Here is a 25,502-nt window from a genome sequence, read left to right as displayed (position 1 = left end):
TTTAAAGTTCAAATAAACATATGAAGATCCATAACAATGAAACAAATGATTAAATATATATTGATTTTATTATTCTCCTGACACACTTTGAAGTAAAAGGTTTATTAACCCTAGAACTGACAAAGTCGTAATTTACTAATTTTTTCCTGCCGTGCATATGCATATCACAATTTAGTTTTTTTTGTAGATATTTTGTTTTATTTAATCACTGAGAAATTAGTTAATTTAGTGTGTGTTGTTTACTTCTGTGATATTTTGAAAATCTAATTGGTACGCCTCTTTCTATTAAGTTCAGTTCATCTTCTAGTTTTCCTTCAGATGATTCAACTTTGTTTATGTATTTTTCTTCTGTGACTGTTAGCTCTTCAATTTGTGCTTCCATGCTGGTGGCATTGGCATCTTCTATGATGTGGATTATTAATCTTTAAGAGATGGTCTTCATGTAAAGGCAGTCCTAGCCTCTGCATCTTGCATACGTTTCAAGATCCGGCTGTGTAAACAAATTAAGGTTCTGAACTTTAAATTTTATGTCATCTAATTACGATATTGTGATTTGCGTATAAGGAAGGTGATATTAACGGGTATTGGTTAGTTTAGAGTCTCTGGCTGAGCTTAAAACCCTAATGCCAAGTTGAAGACTTTATTATTGAAGTTGTCTATTTCAGATCTGCCATCATTAAATCACAAAAGAAATTTGCATTTTTTGTGTCTTACAGTAAAACTTCATTTATAGTAGCTGTCCATGGGTGATAGCCTTAAACATGGTAAATAATGTCACCAATTAAAAGCTGCTTGGCCTTGTTGGAATGATTTTGTCAATGTTGTGTTGTTTATAATATTCCTATTAAGAATAATAGGAAGTCATGTCTATAAAAAAATTTTAAGTTAGTTACTACTTCATTCTAGAATGCACTGAATGAGTAGTAATACTAACACAAAAGACTTCAGTTGTTCTAAATATGTTACAGATTTTGAAACATGAAAAAAAGGGTTTGTAATGTGTTATCATTTAATAATAATTGCATGATGCTCTGTTTCAGCGTTAAGTGCAAGTGAATAGGAATTAACTTTTCAGTTTGGAGATCGTTGTCAACAAAGTGTACAAATACTCTGATACAGGGATGATATTATGGCTATAGACATGCACGGAATGAACCCTGCAAAGCATGTACATGTACATTAATTAAAATAACCATATTAGTATCACAAAGAAACTAAATTAAATCTTGGACATTGAAATCAAAATTTAACATTTTTTTCTTTTTGACTGACTTATAAAAGATTTAGGTGCAAAATGTGCTACAGATTTGTTTAAATTTGGTGCATGAAACTACATTGAGTGTTAAATGTAAAAAAGATTTCAGTATAATTATTATTTTCTATAAGGTGTCTAAAATATCTTAACACATAGGCATTTAGTTTAAAATTATTAAAAATTTTAATCAAAACGTTTACGAGCCAATATGTTTATTATATTTGAGACAACCTATGTCTATAGTAATTTATAAAAATTTAATACATATTTCACTCAAATATACAGGGTGTAATTGAAATACACAGACAAACTGTAGGAGGTTGTTCAAGGGTCAAAACAAACCAAAAGTTTCCTATAAATGTACGTCCTAAAACGCATTGTTTTCTGTCTGTCCGGTTTGTGATTTTTACAATAAAAATCTTTTTCTAAACAACCATTAAAGGTAGAAAGTTAAAATTTTTAACATATGCTAATGTAGTAAAGATCGTAAATTAAAAAAAAATTTTAGTCAACAAAATTCAAAACAGGGCTTGTTAAAATCTTGATGAACAATTTCTTAAAAACTACTTCCTGTAAAAGAAATGTTCTAGAATCAACAAATTTTATATATTTTATTCAAAAACAAACGGTACCTCATTTACTGAATTAGCTCAAGAGATAAAAAGGTTGTGGCATTTTCTTAACCTAGTAACATATCATATTTACAAGTTTTTAATTAATTTTCTGAAACTTAGAAAAACTTGAATATATGATATGTTACTAGGTTAAGAAAATGCCACAACTGTTTTATCTCTTGAGTGAATTGAAATAAATGATGTACCATTTGTATATATATATATACAATTAAATGAAATTTTCCAATAACCTTTTATAAAGGGGTTGACCGATTCCAACATGTTACCTTAAAACACAAAAATATGTACCTTTCAATGGCATTCCGAATTATCGTAAGTAACATTTTCCAAATTAGCGACACTTTTGGGGCCAAATTACAGTTGTAATCATGCTCTAAAACAATCAACACCCTATAACCAATTGCTTCACATTAAAGAGAGAAACTCAGTGTTACTATCAAACAGTTTTTAGTGCACAGCCAGACAGACAGACGGATAGACAGTAACTGACCCTGAAGTGATAGTGAGCAGAGAACTGGCAGTCAGTCTGTCAGTGATCGAGAGACAGAAGCATGAGGCATACTATGTGGAGACTAGTGCACTCAGTGGTCAAGTCACACCAACACTCTCAGCTCCGCTTCGCCAGCACCTACCTGCAGAAACAACGGCTCAGGTACACAGTGCAATCTATTGTCTCTACCTGATTCAAATTACCTGAATTTTAGTTGAAAATGTGTGTTTTTAAATAGCTAAATACTGGAATTTGTAGTGACTGATGTTTCTTAAACTCAATGAGGATTTATTCAATTAATTTAACACCTTCGCAGTAACGAAAAGTATTTTCACAAAATAGCAAAGTGCACTGTCACAGTCAATCTATTAATTGTTATTGATAAAAGAACATAAATAGGAAAATTATGGATTTCAGACATCATTATAGGTTATAAAAGGTATAACACCAGGTGTTATACCTTTTATAACCTATAACAATGGCAAATGTCCAAAATCGTGTTATCCATTCAAACCTTCTATTGTCAATAACAAACTTTAAACAAAGGAGAGAAAACTTTTAAAGTGTGCATATGATGTCAAACTTCCACGATTAATTTTGTTAAGGAAACAATGTTTCAGATGATGTGTTTGGATTTTCCCCCAAACATTATCTGAAATTTCATTTTAAATACTTACGATACCAGAATTGAATTTAACTTGAACCAGTACACTTTGATTACCTGTGCTCTATGCTGGTATCCATGGACGCTGACAAGGTATTAAATTATACTCCTTCAATTTTTGTTAAATCTCAAGAAGATGATTTTAGGTTAAATTAAAACTAAAATTGCACAATTTTTAGGATGGTTTGTAATTCCTCTTCCCACTTTTACCTTAATCGCAATTTTTAAATGCTGGTGGTTATAATATCTAAGATAGTTTTAACAAATCTCAAGAAACCAACTTTTAAAAAATTGAGGGGAATAATCAGAATGGGTTGTTATTCCAGAGGATTAACAAACTTAAACTTAAACTATAACTATTTGAGATACAAAACCAATAAAATAAATTTTATACTATTCCAAAAAGCTGAAGTGTTATTTCACTAAAAATTGAGTAGTGGGTTGAAATTGTATTGATTTATTGTTGTATTTAAATTTTAGGAAATATACAAACTGGGAAAATAAGGCTTATTTTTCTGGTTCATAACAGTTCACTTGTAGGCAGCAAAAATCTAGACAAGTGTTTTTGCTTTTGAAACCTTTACAAATAAATAAGTCTCTTATTTGGAATTCTAGTTTTTTAGGTTACAATATAAAAGACAACAAGATATAGCTCTTTAATCTTTGCAGGCTCAAAATGGTTACTTTTAATTATTACTTTTTATCAAATAACGGAAGATCTATGATATTTTCTTGTACGAAACTTTCATGTCTAACAAGAAAACAGAATTTCTAGAGTAAATGTGAAGTTTTGCTGACTCGGTGCAGTCTAAGTAATATTCAAGTCTTTAGAAAAGCATAAAAATAAATTTCATTCTTAGACTATGGCTAGGACTATGTCAGAAACTCGTTATCACCTTTTGTTGACCACTTATCTTTTTAAGTTTCTGTAAAAGCTTTTGTGATCATGGAGCATTTATACCTAATAGAAAAAATAAAATTCCATGAAATAATCTAAATGTTTCACAATAAATATTGACATTCTATTCAGCATAGCATTATATCTGACAGAGGTGGGAGGGTTAACTACTGGGAAAGTTCCATTGTTTGAGTTGAGAGCTGTTGACTTGGGTGAATGGTAGAAACCAACCATTTTGGTGGTAAAACGTTTTGTTGTAGAGAATGCTGTGTGTGGAAAAAGGTTTCTTAACATTTGAACTTTGCAGTCACGTCTGTGATCATATATGTACAGCATTTACAGAGGATTTCAAACATTAGGTCTGTGTTGGATAAGGCAATTTTTCAGCAAATCACCTTGCCAGGATCACAGGTACAATTACCAGGTGTATTGTATCAAGGGAGATGATTGGGTTGGTTAAAGAAGATGGTGCTTATTGGGTTTGACTTGAAGAAGACAGGCGTTTACCAGAGATTTCTGGATTGTCAAAAGGTAGTGACTAGGAAATTTTGGATAGAGAGATAAGCTTTCAGAATGTTCAGGATCCTTGGGATCTTTTGAAGGCAAAATAAGCCAGGGCGGAAGTTATTGATGAATTAAGATTGTTGATGTATCTGTTAATGTTTTGTTAAGTGTGATGCTCATATTTTTAGCCATTGAAGATATAGAATTTCTTTATGGGGAAATTCTCCATCTGCCAAAAGACTTTATTTTACAAACAGGCTATCAGAATAATTTGTAATATTCCTTCCCGTGAACATTGTAAACCACATTTTATCAAACTTGGAGTTCTTACATTGCCATCTATGTATATTTTATCTGTTTTGTTGTTTGTGAAAAGTAATATAGGTAGTTTTCAGGATCATACTACTGTACATACAGCTTGACTCAGAAGAGCTTTCAGTATCTGGGTATTAAATTTTATAATGTTTTACCATGTAATATTCAGGTTCTACCTTTGAACTTATTCAAGCAATGTGTAAAAAATATTATTAAAGAACTGTATCTACAGTGTAGAAGAATTTTTAGGGTTAAATGACTACGTCTAAAAATAGTGTAGCCCAATGTAAAAGCTTTTGACCTTTGTCATACATTTTTAAAATAATGTGACCGACCAATAAAGCTTTATTGATTGATTGGTTATTTTTAGGTTGAGGTTTTTTCACTATACTCAACTCTTGATTCCTCTCAAGATTGGTAGGGTTGAGGTAAACTCTAATATAAAAGGCACTGAACATTGAAAGATCGTAGTCAAAAAATAAACTCAAATTATGGAATTAAAAAACACTATATGAAGAACTAAAATGGATTTGAAAGCCACTCTTTTAAGCTAATTCTCTTTGTAGTCTCCAATACATTGAGGCATGTATCACAGGCACACAAATCTCCAAATTTAATTATGTAACTGTTGGGTGTGGTTATGATTTTTAATCAGTAAAGAAATTCAATATCAGATACCGTACGATTAAGATGAGTCTCTGATAAAAATACTTGTAATTACAGAGCTCATGTTAACATCTATCATTAGTGAACCAATGACTTTGATTACTCATTAGTCTATTTTTAGATAGGGGAAATGTATGTTTAGCTAAAAATTATTGGCAATTCAGATTGTCTTGTTAACTTAATATATATTTAAGGCCACGACTTGTGTGATAAGATTCTTTCCTCTTCACTAAGGTTGTATTATTTATAGGCATATTAATTTCCTTACTTACTTTAGTTATAATATTATCATATTTATTTTTAATTCATTATTAATTTTTATGGCATCATGAAATAAGAAAAATACAGATAAAGAAATGTTGTATTACCATAGCCATGTATTACCAACCATGAGTACATAGAAAAAATAATAAACCAGACAAATTGAACAATAATTATCTAGACAAAAATACAATAAAAGGTGTATTTAACATTGTACATCTATTATTTGAAACAAGGTTGCACTTTATAATAACCAATAAAACGTTTATTTTTGTTAGTAAATTAGGATTTATCTAAAATAATAAATAACCTTTCATTTTTTGTATTATTTTACCCTTCTAACAGAGCTAAAAGAACTACACAAGTACTTACTTTGCTGAGCTTGTATCAGATCCAATACCACAGCCATGTAAAAACAGAGTAATAATAATATGTACTTTTTAACATTGCTTGTTATCTATTTTATACAAAATCTTTAGTTGTAAAGTATTATTTGTAAAACATTTGCTATATAGAGTATGAGTCAAGTTTTATAAAATATGTATTTAACTTTAAAAATAGAAGAAAAATCAATTGTATATTATAGATATTACAATGTAGTAAAAATTAGTCAATCAATATCAAATGGAAAATTTTAAAGAAATTTGGATTTTAATAACATTTTAAGAAATTCTAATAAATATTTATTACCGGTACATGTTTAATATTCACAATTTAACCTTAAAAAGTATTTATCGTTCAGGAATAATTGTATTTTAATATTTGATCTCCTATAACAAGTGCATTCTTGAACAAGGGTAATTAAAACTATGACAGTGCTTATAAAGCAAGAGAATGTAATAATTATGATTACTGACATAAATAACTTCTATCAACTATGATGATAACGTATTTTACTGACAAAATATAGTACTTTGATAATACATATTTTATATGAGACCACAATTCAAATCAGTTAAAAAAAACGCATTGCACAAAGAGTGATATTGTTTTATTAGACAGATATTCAATTTACCTTACACAGGACATTGATTTTATTTAAATAATATTAAGGTAAGTTTTTGCACTATCATTAGATCATTTTGCTTGTATGATCATTGTAAGGTATTGCTTAGTTTGGCTGACATTGATTAATGAGAGATCCTGTTTACAAATAATCAGCTGATAGCTCCTTATTGATGGATTCTGTGGGCTGGAAAGATAAAACCACAATTAAACTCAGCTGTTGAGAAGGCTCTATTATGCGTATATTGGTTTTGTAACTTCATTGAGTCCTCCAAACACATCAAACATCTTTCTTGTCATCAAACCTATTACATTATGTATCAGGCTATTTCAAACATTAGATAGCCATACACTATGTTGATATCTCCTGATTAGAGCTTATACATAATAATAAACATTGGCAGCACTAAAATTTTAAGGCTCATTAACAGGATAAAGAAGCTAAAGTTCTGAAAGTTATGTAATTTTTACCTAATCATTTATGTGTCAGAAAATTTATTACAAAGACTGTTATTGATCCTACATGATTGCCTTGGTTTCAAATGAAACATTGCTCTTACAATTCTTCTCTGAGTTTTAAAAAACATGTTTTAATCGACAGAGTTGCCCCAAAACCCCACCCAATAATTCAAGTTTAAAAATGCAGACACATAATTTTATTTATCAAGTTGAAATTGAAAATTTTAATAAGTTCTGTAAGGAAAGATATACAATACATAACTGTAATATTTGTAATAATATTGACAACCTTTGTAATACATTTTCTGAGACATAAATTATTGCGTAAAAATCACATTGCTTTCAGAACTTCAGCTTCTTTATCCACAATCATGAAGTAGCAACAGAGTATATGACTATTTTATACAGGATTTCCTTCATTTTTATATATGAACAGGGGACATCTTATTCAGCCTTGAAACTCTATAATCACTACCAAATGAGCTAAAAAATGACAGTCCACTAATGTTTTCAAAATCCAAAAAAACCACCTCATTGGTAAGTTATATAATTCTATGGCTGAACTTTTAAATGGGCATGAGTAAGGTAAAATGTTTTTTTTTTATTCTATGTAGTATTAATCCAAACCCACTTTTAAATGTATTTCTCTCAAACCTCACTTTTAATTAATTATATTTATTAATGAACAAGGATGTAAAGATATGAAGTTAGTAAACTATATGTGCTTAAAGCCAAAGTTTGTTATTGAAGTAACGATTATATTGACTGCAGTGTTGTTTAAGAGTCTCGATTTTTATTGCACACTTCTTGGAGAATCTGTAGGTCATTCAGAAGATGTATTCAGTTTTAAATGGTGAGTTATGAAGAAAACTACAGTGTAAAAAATACTCCCAGGGACCCCCTTGCATAAAATTTGTGAAAACTGTACATTGTGATTAATGTTTCCTCACTTATAAGCTTTATAAAATTAAAATGGATGTTAGTTCCATTAAAATGATGTACTACCTTTGTATTATCAATCAATAAGTTAAAAGTTTACTTGAAATCTTGATTTCAAAAAAATTATTGGCTAAAGTTTCAAGTAATGCATTAAATCAAGTGATAAGGTCTTTGCTGTGGAGAATAGTACAATTTATGGTAAGACAATATATACATTATTTTCAAATAATTTCATTCCACAACTAAACATTCAAACAATCACTATATAATGAGTAATCTACAAAAACATTACTCTTAAAAGTATACTACCTTGAATATCTAGAAGCTGTACAAAAATTTCACTATAATTAACGAATCATAAAATATAACCTTGATCTGTTACAGTACTGCAATTATATAACGTGAGAAAAACAGAATAAAGATAAACTCATGTTCCAATAGTTCCAAGAATAGAAACATCTGCTTGTTGGTCCTTATAGAAAAAGCGCGGATTGACGCAGTGTTATTGTGTACAGTTATCAGCTGACCTGAAGACCTCTCCCGGTTTTGGCTCAGTATCATTAATTGGCTGTCGTGATTGTAGATGTGCTACTATGCAGGGATTGACCCTGTGCACTTCATGCGTCCTTCGTTAACAATGAATTATTGTCTTTAAAAAGTGACCGGTCAATTATTTTAAGTTGAGTATGCCACCTATCATGCCCTTTAATGTGAGATAATCTATCAAACAATCAATCTCACTGGTCTATCAGTACAATCACCAATTTCTCAATGTTTTGTTCAATTCAAACTACGATTTACACTTATCTACATTTGTTTTGTTTACGACCACTACGTATTTCATTAATAAGGAAAATAATAACAATTTGTTAAATTCATTATCGGCAATAAATATTTGAATATTTATTTATCCATTTGAAAATTGTATGTAATCAACTCTAAGATGATAGAGTATATTATAATGTGATAGAGATGATAGGCATATTTTCAGAAGTAAAAAATATGAAACAAAATGCATTCAAGATTGTGAAATGCACATGATGTATAAGAATAGTGTCAGGTAAAACATAATAAGAATACTGTCCAATAAAAACACAAATTTGCTGTTGAAATACCATTAAATCAATTATATTTAATTGATGACAAAATAGTAAAAAAAATAATAGTTATCTCTTAATTCACCTTCTTTCCAAAAATTCCTCAAATGAATAAAGTACTAGGTTCAGCAGGTAAAATTTAAATTTCATTTTAATTTTTTTAAAGTTTTGTTCTTTACTTTTCACTTTTGGTAGGTTTTTAAAGAACTTATGTCCCATAAAATCAGTTTTCTTTTTTAAAAACTCAAGATTATGTTGTGGGACATTTCTGTTATGGCTTATGTTGTAACGAAGACTATTAACTAGAATTGGAGTGTTGTTTTCTTCTTGTTTCACATAAAGAACTGTTTCTAGAATTTCTTTCTAACATTCTTGTTTGATTGGAATTTTATATTTATACACAAGTTATATGGGTAAGATAGTAAACAAATTACGCAAACGGTTTTTTAACGATTGCACCTGCTCACAAAATTGTCTCATTACATCAGCTCTGTGTTTTGTGTACTTTACTCTAATTCATTTTCTGACACTGTCACAGACTTGACTCCTGTAATCTGGAGTCAGTGTCTGTCTGAAAAGATCCAGTTAGATTGAAACACCAGTGGTACAACGACAAGAGCACTTCTTTATCTGGATATTGCAATTCTTCTGAACACGTCACATATGAGGTACATAGATTAGGGGAAACCTAATCACATACCCACTGTGTAGACAGTGAGTCAGCGAACTGAGTCCTTAAAAAATGTGCCTTTTGCAACACAACGACCAATTGGCTCTAAAAGATGTAAATCATAATTGTCAGAAGGAACGTTTATGAGTCGTTTTTCTTCTGAAGCAATTTGTTCAAAACGATTCATTGCTATATGACCTCGGTGATGTGGCTGATAAGAAAGCAGAGCCATCAGTCAATACAATTGACTTAGCTGTGGAACTGCCAGGGCAGAGCATTGTTTTGATATCAAGAGACACAAGGCTAGTAGTCATGTAGTTATCTCTGAATCTCATCAGGTGCACAATTGAGTGTACTACAATGGACAACATGATTATAGATGCTGAGCAAGAGGTGAAATGGAGTATTATTACACAAAACATTTGTAAACCTCTGCCATCAATGCTTGTTCTACGCACGTCTTTGTAAACCAACTTTCTTTACACCATGCTTCTTTCTTATCTAGCCTCGCTGTGTATACTTTCTTATTGTTTCTCAAAATGAAGACGGGCATGAAAAATAGTATTTTGACACCTAGAATCACCAAATATAAAAGCTAGCAGAAAACAAATTTTTTTAACAAATCATTAGTTTTGGGTCTATAATATCATCACAAGACTTTCCTGCTCACATGGAACTGTGTGATGTTAGCCAAGCAGGAAAAGTGTACCACACAATCTCTGTACATCTAAACTCTCTTCAGGAAACCACAGAGCATTGGAAAAACATGCAGGGACTCCTGTTTAGTTACTCACCATCATGAGAAGTGAAAAGTTCTTTACATGCAATTTTTTAGATACAAATAGCTTCATTTATACTATGATGTTATTTTATAAAAGATTACAGTATTATTGGAGCTAACTTAAGACAAGATTATTTCTTCAAGAGTACGGTTCTTCTGTCAGATTGTTTTCCGCAAGAGGCAAGTTATTCAATATGGTCTTTATTTTTTAAGGCAGATACAATTGGTCTTGATCTTTGTTGGCAGTGCATTGAACAATCTCACCAGCAAAGGTGACCTCCTAGGGGAATGTTCTAGGGAATCAAGTTGTTTATCTCTATAAGCCAAGAACAACAACTTTGTCAAATTTCCTTATGGTGTAGACCCTGTGGACTATTGTGATCATGTATCTTTCTGTGTGTTATCTGCTGTAAAAGTCATCGAATCACCAATAGCAGTTGTGGCATTCACGATTGATTACTGAACCCTCCACTACACTGCCTGAGCCAGATATACCAATTAGGCAAACACTGAGGTTGTCCCCACCTTCAGTATTGGTCTCCTGCAGAGACAATGGTATTCACTTTTCTATACTGTAGATTATATACTTCTATGAACAAATTTTGGTTTGATTTAGTTCCAGAAGCCTAATCAATAATGATATTTACCTACAGAGATGCTGCAGCCTCCATCATCCTCAACGACCCAGTCCCTTCTACTGAGTACTCCCAGGACCTGCAGCAAGATTTGGAGGAGTTTAACTCCTTGTTTCCAGAGATAGAACGGGACTTGTCAGAAACTACCAGCCGCTATGCAGATGCAGAGATGGCCAACAAGTGGTTCCAAAAGGTGACCTATCTAACAATAGCTTCAATATTTGTTAAACCTATTCAAAAAGATAAGAAATCGTTGGAATGTTTCTAAAGATGAATCTATTTCTATCTATCTAATATTTTATTCTTTAATTGACATAACCCATCGTTAATTTTGAACACGTACTGCTAGTGATATGAGGTTTCTTATAATCGTATAAGAAAGGCAAATTAGCAAAAATAATTTTGTCCGGGAGAGCAACAACCTTTTGAAAAGATACATAAAAGATGTCTGAAGTTTTTTTGAATCTTATTGGTGTATTGAAGGAGGAGCTCTTCTTATTGGAAAAACCTATTTTCTATCAAAGAAAACTCTCAATTATTCAATAGTTTTAATTTTCTCACACGAAAATTATTGGATAATTGTGACTTTTCTTTTATAGAAAATTATTGATGTAAGATTAAGACAGTGCTCAATTTGGGATGGAATACACCAGACCATCATTTCAGTATCTCTCTCTGAGACAAATAAAGAAAGCCCTTTTGTTCATTGAGCAAAACTTAACCCTGCACCTCAAAATGTATAAGAACAGTATTTTGAGTATTTACAATAATTTCAAAAGTTTGTTGTAATTATGAACGCATACCATTAGTGACGAAAAGAAGAGCAAATCAACAAAAAGCACTTTCCAGGAGAACGTTTTGAAAAGTAATTGAATAGAGTATACCATAATGATATGTTTTATTAGCAAATATCCAAAGGAAAAATTAGTTGTATTGGAGTGAGTCACATAGTAACATCCGAGTCAGAGTGGGTAAAGTCTATATTGATCCTACACTCTAGAAAATAATTTGAATGATTAAAAAAAGTCCACTGTCAACAGTTGCCTTATATTCTTCTTTAACATTCATATCATTCTATTAAATTGAATCATTACATATTTTCAAAGATGCATAATAACACAATTTAATATCAAAGAACAAAAATTATGTTGGTAGAAGACAATCATGTAACAATTAACTTAACTACAAGTTTTTTCAATGACTGAATTGTTCTACGATTGGTCATGCACCGTCTCATTGTCGGTTCTCTTACAAAGGAACAGGCAGAACTGAGAACCGGAACCGACTAATCCCTAGTTCATAATTATATTTTGGAAAACTCTGTATATGTATCTTTCATTTATGATAGATAGATAGATAGATATCTTTATTGATCTTTAAACATTTACATGCAATGGATCTCGTCACAATATGATGCAATTACAACTTGCAAGTTAAAACAGATCAAGAATTACATTCAAATAAATATACATTACATATAAACAATGGTAATCAATCGTGCAGTAAATTCATAGTTAAATCACGGGCATAATACCGTTGAATCAAAGCGATAGCTAAAAGCAATAGTTAATAAGTTAAAAAGTGGTTTTTAATAATATTAAGTTTACTTATACAGTAAACAGTAACTTATACAGTATGACTATGCAGTTCCTTTTTGAGACCTACAGGACAGTACATGGATGACCAATTTGCCTGCAGGTGCTCCAGTACAACATGACAGGAGGTAGCAAGAGCCGAGGTCTGGCTGTGGTGCAGTCCTACAGGATACTTGCGGCTCCGGAAGATGTAATTCCGGAGAATGTTCGGCTTGCACAAATCATGGGCTGGTGCCTTGAACTGGTAACTCAGTCGCTTGATTAATACCAATTTACTCTAAAGAGTTTTCAAAGTGGTCTTATAGCCAATTTTTCTTTTGATAATGAACGTATGTTTTTATCAATGCTCATTATAAATTTTATATAAAATAATTTGATAAATAAATAAAGAATGTATTAAAAAATATTTTTAAAAAGTTTGTCACTTTTTTATAATTAGGCTATTATTTATATCCTACCAAACTATTTAATTACTATAAACGATTAATGATTATTAACCCTTTCAAATTCAAAATTTCTCTATTCCAGACATGTATAGGTTACAAGAATAGCATCAAAATAAATTTATATATTCCTATTTACATGAGCATATACAATTTTGTTTAACATTTATAAAATAAAGGAATCATCTGTGGAGATAACTAGTGAAGGTGGCCCTGCAGGCTTCTATACAGTTAGTTACAGTAACTATACTTATACAATTATACATATTTTGATGATTATATACATTTTAAAAATACCTAATTTATTAATAATTACTCATTCACACTGGGCGATTACTCACTGAGATGCATCGGAATGAAGTTTAAAGAAGAACTGATTGATATGAAAATGTTCTACACATAACGTAGCTATGGTAGGAAGGGTTGATTTAATTTGAATGTTGCATTTAACTCCAATTCACCTTTTTTATTGCAGCTTCTGGTATTAAGTGCACTCAATTGTGCACCTGATGAGATAATGAAACTGTCACTTCACTTATTTATAGGTGTCTCTGATGTCAAAACGATGTAAAGATTCATTTTTAACTTCTTCGTCACAGATTTTCTTTGGACCTCTTTAGACAAACATGACTCCAGATTCCAGGAGACAGCATCAGATACCAGATGCTGCAAAGAAATGAAGGTGAACTGGAGCAAAATTCAACAGTCTAATGAGAGTGTTATTGTATGCTGATAGTGTGTCTTTGGTGGAATGCATTAGACTGAATGTTATTTAAGGTGTTTAATACCAGTGACAAAAGGTGTGTGTAAAGGATTGAGAAGCAATTTTTAAAAGGGAAGAGTTTACATCAGTTGATCATATCATGATCTTGGATTACCTGGTTTTTTACTTTTTTGACTTTAAACATTTTAAACAGCCACCGTTATGAAATGGGTTAAAGTATTTTGTTAATATTTTATTTTCAAAAAGGTTTACCAAAGTTTAACACAATTTTCAAGTTTCATAGCTTTATGTTAACTAGTTCAAAAGATATAATTTTTTTTTTATAAAAACTACATACAGACAGACAGAAAACTAAAGGTTTTAGGACATACCACCATATGCACTTTTTTGCTCATTTTTATGTTTACAACCAAATCCTAAAGTATTGGAACACTTTTACTGAACACTCTGTAGAAGTGTCAAAAGCTTCAGTTCTGACACTGTGCAGACACGAATTAAGAGTAGCAGTAGATTGATCTTACTTCTATCGTATTAGTAGTCTGCGTATTAAGAGAGGTACTTGAGCTTAATCACAGCAAACACGTGTTCGTACGTTACTTAGTGTGAACAGATTGTCTATGGAGGAATACTTCCCAAGGAGATTTCACTTTTATATTGTTTATATCTCTTTAGCAGGATGTGAACAAGGTTTAATAAATACAACTAATGCAACTTACATCTGGACAACTCTATGGATTCCAGGAATAGCAAATGTCAAGTCATTACATGCAACTGCAACACCTGCAACAATTTTTTATAGCGTCACCACTTGATTTAAATGTAATATTACATTGTTAAAATTATAATAGTGTAATCATTGGATCCTTTTCCTCTATGTGTATGCTCTCATAAATTCTCACATTGTTTACGGTATAGCTATTTATGGAGTTACCACATCATATAATTTAGATAAAATTCTAGTTAAACAAAAGCAAGCTATTAGAATTATAAAAAACTTGAAGAGAAGAGATTTAGTTAAGCATATTTTTAGGGAACTCCAAATATTTACTGTCTACAATCTTTACATATTTGAATCTGTAAATTACGTTATTCATTTCTGAAACCTTGCCTCAGTGGAAAGAAAACATCAATATATCTAATGATTCTTATCACTTTGAATTTTATAAAAAGAAAACCTCATACATGGGGAAAAAGTTTAAAATCATTTACCGATTGAATTGAAAACTCGCTACAACACTAATAATTTCAAAACAAAACTTAAAGAGTACATACTAAATAAGCCTCTATATTCATTCCAAGAATTTTTTGAAAGGGATAATTGATTGGTTTAGCTCAACATGCGTATATGTATTTATGTATGTATGTGCCTGTGTATATGTATTTATATGTCTGTGTATATGTTTATAACAACTATTTATTACCATAATATATAGAATATTTTATAAGTTGATGTTAGATGGTTGTTGATTAACTATAACGTTCTTGATGTGACTCTATCCATTCATTGTACCTTCTGTGCATTTGTTTGTGAATAAAGAATTTCTGAATCTGATCCTTTTCCTCATGGTTTCTTCCTTCTAGTTTCGTGTGGTGTCACAATAAGAAGTGATACCTGAAGCTCTCTATAATCCCTTCAGAAAAAATCTCTACAGTTCAGAGAAAAGTGTGCTGAAAAACGTATCATGAAGTATTGTCTACTTCACTGTCACAGGTATTAGTGACCAGTTACCAGTTACTGTACCTGTTACAGCTCCACACCAGCCTGGTGTTGACACAGGATCTGATAGATCAGGCCAGGGAGAGGCGAGGTAAGCCTTGCTGGTATCTTCAGAACCCGCGCCAGGCACCGGATGGCGCAGCCCGGCTCATCGAAAGTGCCGTCTACAAGCTGCTCAAGAAGTACTTCCGCAAAAAAGAGTACTACGTTGACGCTCTTGAACTTTTCCACACGGTATGTTCACTCTGGGTACTATCAAAGGGAATTTGTACATATCCACGCTTTATCCTCTCGTTACATTTCAAAAATCCTTTACCCGCATTATTACTAAATCAAATAAAACCGTTCATTCCTGCCCACTATTTTTAAATTTACAAATACTCCCTTTATGAAATCCTTACATATATAAGGTATTGAAACTATTTTTCATAAGAAGCCCAAACCCTCACACGTAATATTAGATATAATTTCAGAAGTTTGCTTGTTCCGGTTCCAAAGCCTAATTAAACTGTTTTCACATTTTTTTTACTTTTAATGCTCCAAGATTGTTTAATCTTATTTCCGTTAAAATGGATCATCCAGAACCATTAAATTGTTTTTTAAAAAGTTTGAAATGTTTTTGTTTTTGTTGGATAATTGCAAGTGCTTTCTGAGAATTATTGAATGAAATAATGAATAATGTGTATATTTTATTACCTTTTATAGTTAATTCAAATTAATCTTTTTTATTTTTTTACGTCCATGACTTCTTTTATAGATTTTGTATGGATTTCTTATTAATATATTATTTATGTAGTGGTTCAATCCTTTTTTGACTTTTACTGTTAGCTTAATCTGGTGTGCATCCTTCTTTTGGCATTTACCTATTGTATGTTCTATTTTATTTCACAATTATTGAGTTTTTGTTTTAAGTTCTTTTTTATTGTTAAGTTTACATTTAGTTTGTTTGAAGATTATATTATTATCTAATTATTTTTAAGGTTATAAATATTTTATGACCAATGGTTTTATATTGTTTGATGTTTTTGTTTTGTTTCAATCTCTTATTTATTTATTTCAACGGTACAACACCAATTTTACAAATATTACAAGTAGATCCGAATGAAACCAACAATAGATAACAAGTATACAAACAAAACAAAAAACAAACAAAACAATATCAAGGTATTTTAACACATAGGAATTAATTCTAAAACAGAGAATACGTAGCTCTTGTAAATTTAGTTAATACTGTTAATTAAAATCTTTTTTAAATGAAAAATGAAATGAATATATTCCATTTCTTACATAAATAACTGGCACATTTTACTGAAACCAGCTGAACACTTTTACATTGAACTAACGCCAAATTGTTGCTTGTTTAATCAGGTCGGAGAGAAGGCTATGTTGGGGAAAGTGTTGGACATGGAGACAAGGGGAGACCCCACACTAAGTCAGTTCGATATGACGACGTATAACACCATCTCCAAGTACAGGAATGCCTACCACTCCTTCAAACTGCCTGTTTCCCTTGCACTGTACATGGTAAGTTAGTTCACACACTATCAATGTGTCTAATGTGTTCTAAACGATCACATCATTTGTACTCCCTCTAATAGACGTTGTATGTAACTACAATATTTATTATTAAGGTTTTTGAGAAAAAATATTTTAAAATGTATTTAATAGCTACGCACACATTCAGCCTTATCATTTGATTATAAAAATATTTAATTTGGCTGCGACTGTAATAATTTTATATGTATTATGGGAGCTTTTCCAAAAAATTGTATGCCATGTAAATAATACTGTAGGAAATAAATATAGTTTAATGATAGTAGATTATTTTTGGATTTCATGGAATTAAATTGCAAAGTACACTATTGTTTATTGTTGCTACTGATACATCTACGAGTGTAAGTCAGATATTAACTGGACATTCCAAAAACATTTATTAATAGAGTAAGTACAAATTTTAACACGTCTTATTTTTCCACCAGTCACAGACTTGGGTCTTAGAAAGCGTTTTTCAGCAAACTGCATTAAACTCCTGCGTTGTCCCTCCTAGGACAAAAATGTAATAACCGTACGTTGTTCAACCTCTGCTCAGGCATGATGCTACTAATAGCCTGTCTGTGCCCCTCCCCTCCCCCCTCTTGACATCCCCATCCAACATGCAGAGCCGGATTTAAGCATAGGTGTGCATCTAGGGCCCCGCACCACAATTACAATTACAGAATAATGTCACTGTTCCTGTTTTATCATCATAGATTGTACATTGTGTCTACATACTTGATTGTGAATGTACAGGGCTAGTGTATGATGGTGACATTGGGAGCAGAGCAGCGAGTTGGCGTGCTTTTAAAGTATCTCTCGCCTGCGTGAGTCCGAGCAAAGGTTCATGTTGGTGGCTGCTCTGGGTTTAGTTAAAAAAATGAACAGGCTGGAGACAGGGCTGTATGCCATTTTTTGACGATATGTTAGGTGAAGTAAAAACTAGTGAATCTTTACAGAACCCTAGAATTGACATGAACACAACCGCATCATTGTTGAAATCTATAAGAAGCCTGATTCAAGGTAAACGGGAAAGTTTCGAGGAGTATGTGCAGAAAGCTTTCTAATTAACTGACTGTCTAGAATATGAAGTTGAATCAAAATGTAAACAGAAAACAAATGTACATTTAGCTCCTCTTACTGTTTACAAGCTCTGGAAGTTGATATACCCCATCTTATACATTCCAGACCTAAAGCTTCATTACCGACTTATTGATACAAGGTTTAGTTCCTTAACAAATTGGACATGCCCTCTAATAATGAAGTATTAACACCAAGTAAAACTTAGTAGACAGCCACAACAAAGATCTAAATAAAGAATTGGACAGCAAAGTTTTACAATTCAATAAGTTTTTAAACCAGTTTCAAAATGAATATGAGAAAAGTGAAAATCTCATTAGTAAACAAAGGTGAGTGTATCAACTTATGTTCAATAACAATGTAAAAGATTGTTTCCTAATGTAGAAGTGGCAGTAAGAATGTAAATTTCCTTGATGATGGCTAATGTCTCTGCACTTAGATTATTCTCTAAGCTGAAGCTGATCAAGAACTCCGGATCTCTATAGCAGAAGACAGGCTAAACAGTATTTGAGATATTTGCCATCGTTATATGTTACAAAATGTATAATACAACAATTTGAGGATTGGAACTACCCTCTTTGTTAGGTGGGGAAGGCATTAGTGCATACAAAAATAAAGGAAAGAAAAGTGATTAAACATACTCAAAGGCTACTTGGAGTCCAAATCAGGCGTTGTCACTGAACACGATAAAAGTTCCAAGCACAATTCGAGACCTAGAATCAAAATCACACATCACACCAGCACAAGCTACAATGGTCCAAACTACTTTACTGATTGGTGATCAGTAAACTACAAGGATGCACAGGAGAAAAGTTATGGTTAGATTTGCTTTATGGAACTAGAGTGCCAGAATTATACAATTGTCTATTTTGTTTAGGAGTTTAAGACAGGATCCCTGAACATGAGTGAAAATTATTTCAACTCCACTGGCTGTTCGTATACATTCCCACAAGTATCACTTGTTTTGTACTATGTTCAGGTGTTTAACAAAGGATCCCTGAACGCGGGTGACAATTATTCCAACTCCACTGCCTGTCCATAAACATTTCCACAAGTATCACTTGCTTTGTACTATGTTCAGGTGTTTAACAAAGGATCCCTGAACGCGGGTGACAATTATTCCAACTCCACTGCCTGTCCGTACACATTTCCACAAGTATCACTTGCTTTGTACGATGTTCAGGTGTTTAATATAGGATCCCTGAACGTGAGTGACAATTATTCCAACTCCACTGCCTGTCCATACACATTTCCACAAGTATCACTTGCTTTGTACTATGTTCAGGTGTTTAACAAAGGATCCCTGAACGCGGGTGACAATTATTCCAACTCCACTGCCTGTCCGTACACATTTCCACAAGTATCACTTGCTTTGTACGATGTTCAGGTGTTTAATATAGGATCCCTGAACGTGAGTGACAATTATTCCAACTCCACTGCCTGTCCATACACATTTCCACAAGTATCACTTGCTTTGTACTATGTTCAGGTGTTTAATATAGGATCCCTGAACGCGGGTGACAATTATTCCAACTCCACTGCCTGTCCATACACATTTCCACAAGTATCACTTGCTTTGTACTATGTTCAGGTGTTTAATATAGGATCCCTGAACGTGAGTGACAATTATTCCAACTCCACTGCCTGTCCATACACATTTCCACAAGTATCACTTGCTTTGTACTATGTTCAGGTGTTTAATATAGGATCCCTGAACGTGAGTGTCAATTATTCCAACTCCACTGCCTGTCCATACACATTTCCACAAGTATCACTTGCTTTGTACTATGTTCAGGTGTTTAATATAGGATCCCTGAACGTGAGTGACAATTATTCCAACTCCACTGCCTGTCCATACACATTTCCACAAGTATCACTTGCTTTGTACTATGTTCAGGTGTTTAATATAGGATCCCTGAACGTGAGTGTCAATTATTCCAACTCCACTGCCTGTCCATACACATTTCCACAAGTATCACTTGCTTTGTACTATGTTCAGGTGTTTAATATAGGATCCCTGAACGTGAGTGACAATTATTCCAACTCCACTGCCTGTCCATACACATTTCCACAAGTATCACTTGCTTTGTACTATGTTCAGGTGTTTAATATAGGATCCCTGAACGTGAGTGACAATTATTCCAACTCCACTGCCTGTCCATACACATTTCCACAAGTATCACTTGCTTTATACTATGTTCAGGTTGTTTAATATAAGATCCCTGAACACGTGAGTGACAATTATTCCAACTCCACTGCCTGTCCGTACACATTTCCACAAGTATCACTTGCTTTGTACTTAGCAGATTTCAAGAACTGGAAACTTTGTTCACATATATTTGCTCATTATTTGACAGGTAAAGGGATACTTTGAAATAGTATTAAGATTTACAGCAATTTTAACCACTTTCTGTTTCCAGGCAGGGATCAGGATCTCAGAGTTGCACAGGCAGGCACGAACCATCCAGTTGGAAATGGGAAACTTCTATCAAGCACAGGTAACAATGTATAGAAGAGTTGCCCAGAATTAAAGAATGTGTGTCCACAATATTATTTCCCTCGCCTTGGAACATTCTTACTTCCTCAGTCTGAATGAGTCTTATTGCTCTGAGGTTAAGTTTATCATCAACACTGAATAAGAAATTTTTAGTGGAATAGAATACTAACCATTGTATTTTATAATAAACACGCTTAAATTTAACATATTTTGTATTATTAACATTGGTTACACAACTTAGTGAAGTAAATATCAATTTTTTTAATCAAAAAAATCTTAGCAATTTTTAATTTTTAACCCTCTGGCTAAATTACTTAAGTAATGAGTTTATCCAAGAAATTCACAGTTCAGATGCAATTTGACATATTTTGTTTTGTTTACGATGAGGTCTTCTTGTAAATCGATTTTTAAATATCTCGTGATAATGACAGTTCCCTGTTTAATTATTTTTAAGACACTGTTAAGGGTTCAATCTAACTGATAAGTGTTAATGCCATTCATCGGTATAGCACAAGATTCGAGAGGGATTTTCAGTACTCAAGACACAGACTAATGTTATTGGTAAAAACACCTATGTACATGGGTGGGGGGGAGGAAATGTTTTATTACTACCTTCTGACCTAAAGAGTAAAATAAACAAAACACATTCAAAGGCAGTCTTGATTACCTGCTAGAAAAAATATATTATAGTTTAGTTGCGTTTTTGGTATAGGTCAAAAAATTGACTATAGAATGTGTATACATAATTTTATTTATAAGGAATGATGATATATTCTAAGTTGAATATTCACTGATAATTTGTGTAAAACTACTGTATTTATGACCAAAGTTTATGTTTATGATTTAATTGTATACTATTACAACATCAACCCTGTTTTTACAGCTATTGCTGTGTTTGTAAACGCTCATTGTGACAATAAAGTATGATGGTGATGATGATGATAAAGCAAAATATATCTCACATAGTAAAAATAAACAGTAGCTGTAGAAAATAATTTATTTGTGTTTTATGCATTACCTGTTACATGCCATATTACATACTCTTGGCATACTGTATTTACATTGATCTGCTAGAAATGAAATTATGTTTTTAATAGGTAATAATAATAATAATCTATCAATAGTAATACAAATATTAATCTGCTAGTCTTATTATTTGAAAGTCCATTTTGAAAAGTCTTTTGAAATGTTCTTAAATATAAATTAGATTTTTCATAACATAGAAAAAAATTACAATTTTGCCTGACAGTGTGATTTCTTCAACTGCTACGGAGGTGGAAGATGGCATCATAAGCGGCCCGGACACGACATCGAGGATGGACGCTGCACTTGGCTCATCGTGGTGGCTCTGCAGCGAGCCACTCCCACCCAGAAAAAGGCTCTCATTGTTAGTCTCTTTGGTTCAGTAGCTTCACCTGGCTAGTAACAAAAATCAATAGCTTTTGACTGAGTGTCAGAATCAGAATCAGAAAAATCTTTATTCAGTTGTTAAACGTGGTGTACATGAATGGCATCACATGATTGAGAAAATAAACGGTTAAGTTTACTAAATATGATTTACATTAGTATCTAACTAAATATAATACAATATAATTTTAACGATAGTAACAATTATTGTGAATTTTATAAAATTCAGAAAAGGAGTACAACGGTAGGTTAGTCAGGTAGCTTTTAAGTTTATTTTTTAATAATTTATCATTTTCTATTAATTTTACATTGCTTGGCAGTAAATTTAAAAAATTTTGCTCCTTTGTATTTTGGTTTTTTACAGAAAAAAATGTAAGTTATGTTGAGCTACTGCCATATTATTTCTATTTCTCGTATTATAACTATGGTTCTCACCAATTTGGCCTAAGCTATGAGCACGATTCATCATTGACATTATAGTTTCATATATATATATGCACTGTAAACTGTCACGATACGTAGTTGAGGAAAGTGATCCTTCACAGTTTCATTCTCTTGAAGTTTTAAAATGACACGAATTACTTCTTTTTTTTATCACTAAAACTGAATCTAAATTCTTTATTGATGTGGATCCATATAATGATATATCAAATATAATATGTGAATGGATATATGTAAAAAATAAATCATTATTAGAGTTTCTTGTAAGCATAATTTTGACATTCTGCGAAGATTATATAAACCAGAGTTAATTTTTGAAACTATTTATTCTGAATGTTTATTCCATGTCAGCAAACGGTTTAACGTTAAACCCAAAGTGTAAAAATTTAGTAATGAAAAAAACTAAGTAGCTTGTACATAATATACAGATTTGAGTACCTTTAACTGGTGTATAATAAGAATAATTTATTCACACAATAGAATTCAAAAGTTTTCTGTGCAAGTCAAAACTTCAGTATCAAAAGTAATTATAAAAAAGCAACAGGACAACTGTTTACAATAGAGCATACAATTTAAAAGTAAAACACAATAAATTCTTGTAACAATTTTAAGTTATTCCTACTACAAAAAAATTGGTCTAATCAAGACACATAGGTATCACGAGAGCCTCGTGGAAACTGTAGAAAGCTTTCCCAATCAAGTAAGCCTTTCAATAATTTTTGAACTGTTTACATTTGTTTGAATTTTGATTACATTTGGAAGTTAATTGTAGAATTTAGGACCAAAATAAAAAATTGAGTTTTTGAACAGGTTGAGTCGGAAACGGTCTGGAATTAGGTAATTTCTGTGCCGTGTGTTATGATCATGATTTAAATGTTGAAAAAGATTTTTATTTTGAAAAACAAACATTGTCGAATGAAAAATGAGCAGGGAGGCCAAGGTAAGGATCCCTCTAGATCGAAACGCTCTCTACAGCTCTCATCTGGTCTCATTCCCCAGACGATCCTCAACGCTCTCTTTTGAACAGTGAATACTCTATTTAAGTTGATGAAACTAGAAAATCCCAAAATATTATTCCATACCTCAGCTTTGACTATATATGTTTTGCAGGAGAACTATGGAAAGCGCGATGAAGAGAAGGTCAATAGAGTGAAGGAGCTTTACGGAGAGATTGGAATCCCACAGACGTACAAGTTGTACGAGGAACACAGCTACGAACTGCTTTGTAATCAGATACAACAGACGTCGAGCAAGTTGCCCCACCACCTGTTCTTCCGGTATCTGAAGACCATGACAGGTCGATGAGCACGTCAGAAGAACGACTACTAGCCATAGTAGAGTTTCATCTAGCTATCCAGAACAGAACTTTAGGACAATTACTACAGGCATATTTTTTATTTAAATATTTTTTTTAATACTTGAACATGTTGCTCAACAAAAGAAACCATTTCCAATTTTTCCACTTTGCACCCATACATCTGGTTAGAATTAATAACTTAAAATTACCTTCAGAATTAGGTAGTACTAAAATTTGTACTAAAATTTACTAAAATAGTACTAAAATTACAGTGTTTTATTTTTTAAGATGATCCAGTTCATAAAAATCGCTGGACATTTATGCTCTGAATCTCATTAGTATTAATTCCACAATAACAAAAACTTTTAGATTAAATCTGCTAATTTTACTTAATTACCGATAATGTAAATCTCGCTTTCACAAAAATCTGTAGTGTATCAAAATTTTATTATTTCCCCTGAGATTGGTATTACTGAGATTCCACTGTACAAAAACATTATATTTAGCAATAACTTTATTTTATTTTTTGTGATTTAATTTTAGGTTTAAAAAAAATGGAAATATTCAGCTTAATTTGCCTGTCTTGGTACTGCTAACAATTACCGTGAAGAAATGGAGACCAAGTCCACACCTAACTATTGGGTAGATCAGAGGATTTTCTTTGTTTATAGATTCTATTTCTAAGTACGTTTGTTATCATCAGGATTTATTTGTACAGAAAATATTTATTAAGATTATATTGTTTTGTATCAAAACATATTTCATTTGTTTCCTTCATCCAGTGGTTGATGTCCTTACTTAAATTTTAAATACAACCAAGCAGAATTTTGTTTGCTATTTCGGTACTGTGGTTGAAAACCCAACTAATCATAGTAGTTGAATGCATATCGTATCCATTTAATCAAAGGCCAATATCATCTACCAAACTTATGGAAGTAACACCGTGAATATTTGGAATAGTCGTGAGATTTGTTGTAAAGAAAATTAATGTGAATTTTGAGGTTAGCTCTAGTTGAATTTTTTTTATCTCTTCTGAACACGATTCCAGGAGTAAAGTCTGTAACAGCATCCGACCCCAGTCGCTGCACCAGTGGTTAATTTCAGTGGGAACGCAAGGGAACGGCGTTCCCTTACCTCCCAAGAGTGCCGGAAAGCAAGGGAACGCTTTTAAAACTACGAGTACAAGTTTTAGTTAAAAAAAATTGTAGGTAGGATCAATATTATGCTATGCTTTGTTTGCGAGTGACTCGTAAGCAGATAGTAAGCGCCCGTACAAGCAGTTGTGAGCTGTGCTGTGATGAGTCTTGCACGGAATCAGGCAGGAGGAATGTGACGGGCGAGTCATCCTAGTTCGCGCATGCGCGGCTGCGCCTCTCAATAACAAAGCAATACCCACCCCACCCCCTTCCATTCCCCCTCCATTCCTTCACCGCGCCACCGCCCCAGTGATCACAAGTGTGTTGACTAGTTGACTTGACCTCGGTGTGTTTCGCG

General features: G+C 32.3%; 1 protein-coding gene across 1 annotated transcript; it reads left to right on the top strand.

Annotated features, from left to right (window-relative positions):
* Positions 1 to 2,335: 2,335 nt before the first annotated feature.
* Positions 2,336 to 24,767, top strand: LOC124355366 (farnesyl pyrophosphate synthase-like). The gene is made up of 8 exons (XM_046806482.1): positions 2,336 to 2,542; positions 11,293 to 11,467; positions 12,973 to 13,113; positions 15,787 to 15,987; positions 17,122 to 17,277; positions 20,787 to 20,864; positions 22,113 to 22,250; positions 23,822 to 24,767. The coding sequence occupies exons 1-8, from the start codon at positions 2,442 to 2,444 to the stop codon at positions 24,014 to 24,016; spliced, it is 1,185 nt and encodes a 394-aa protein (XP_046662438.1). The 5' UTR covers positions 2,336 to 2,441; the 3' UTR covers positions 24,017 to 24,767.
* Positions 24,768 to 25,502: the final 735 nt, after the last annotated feature.

The sequence above is a fragment of the Homalodisca vitripennis genome, chromosome 2, assembly GCF_021130785.1.
Source record: "Homalodisca vitripennis isolate AUS2020 chromosome 2, UT_GWSS_2.1, whole genome shotgun sequence".
Lineage (NCBI taxonomy): Eukaryota > Metazoa > Arthropoda > Insecta > Hemiptera > Cicadellidae > Homalodisca > Homalodisca vitripennis.
The sequence above is the reverse complement of the archived record's forward strand: the minus strand, read 5'-3'. Positions and strand labels throughout refer to the sequence as shown.

Coding starts and splice junctions, on each gene's coding strand:
- LOC124355366 (XM_046806482.1), top strand. CDS start 2,442: ATGAGGCATACTATGTGGAGACTAGTGCACTCAGTGGTCAAGTCACAC. Junction 11,468..12,972: donor CCAACAAGTGGTTCCAAAAG/GTGACCTATCTA, acceptor ATTTGCCTGCAG/GTGCTCCAGTACAACATGAC. Junction 15,988..17,121: donor CTCTTGAACTTTTCCACACG/GTATGTTCACTC, acceptor TTGTTTAATCAG/GTCGGAGAGAAGGCTATGTT.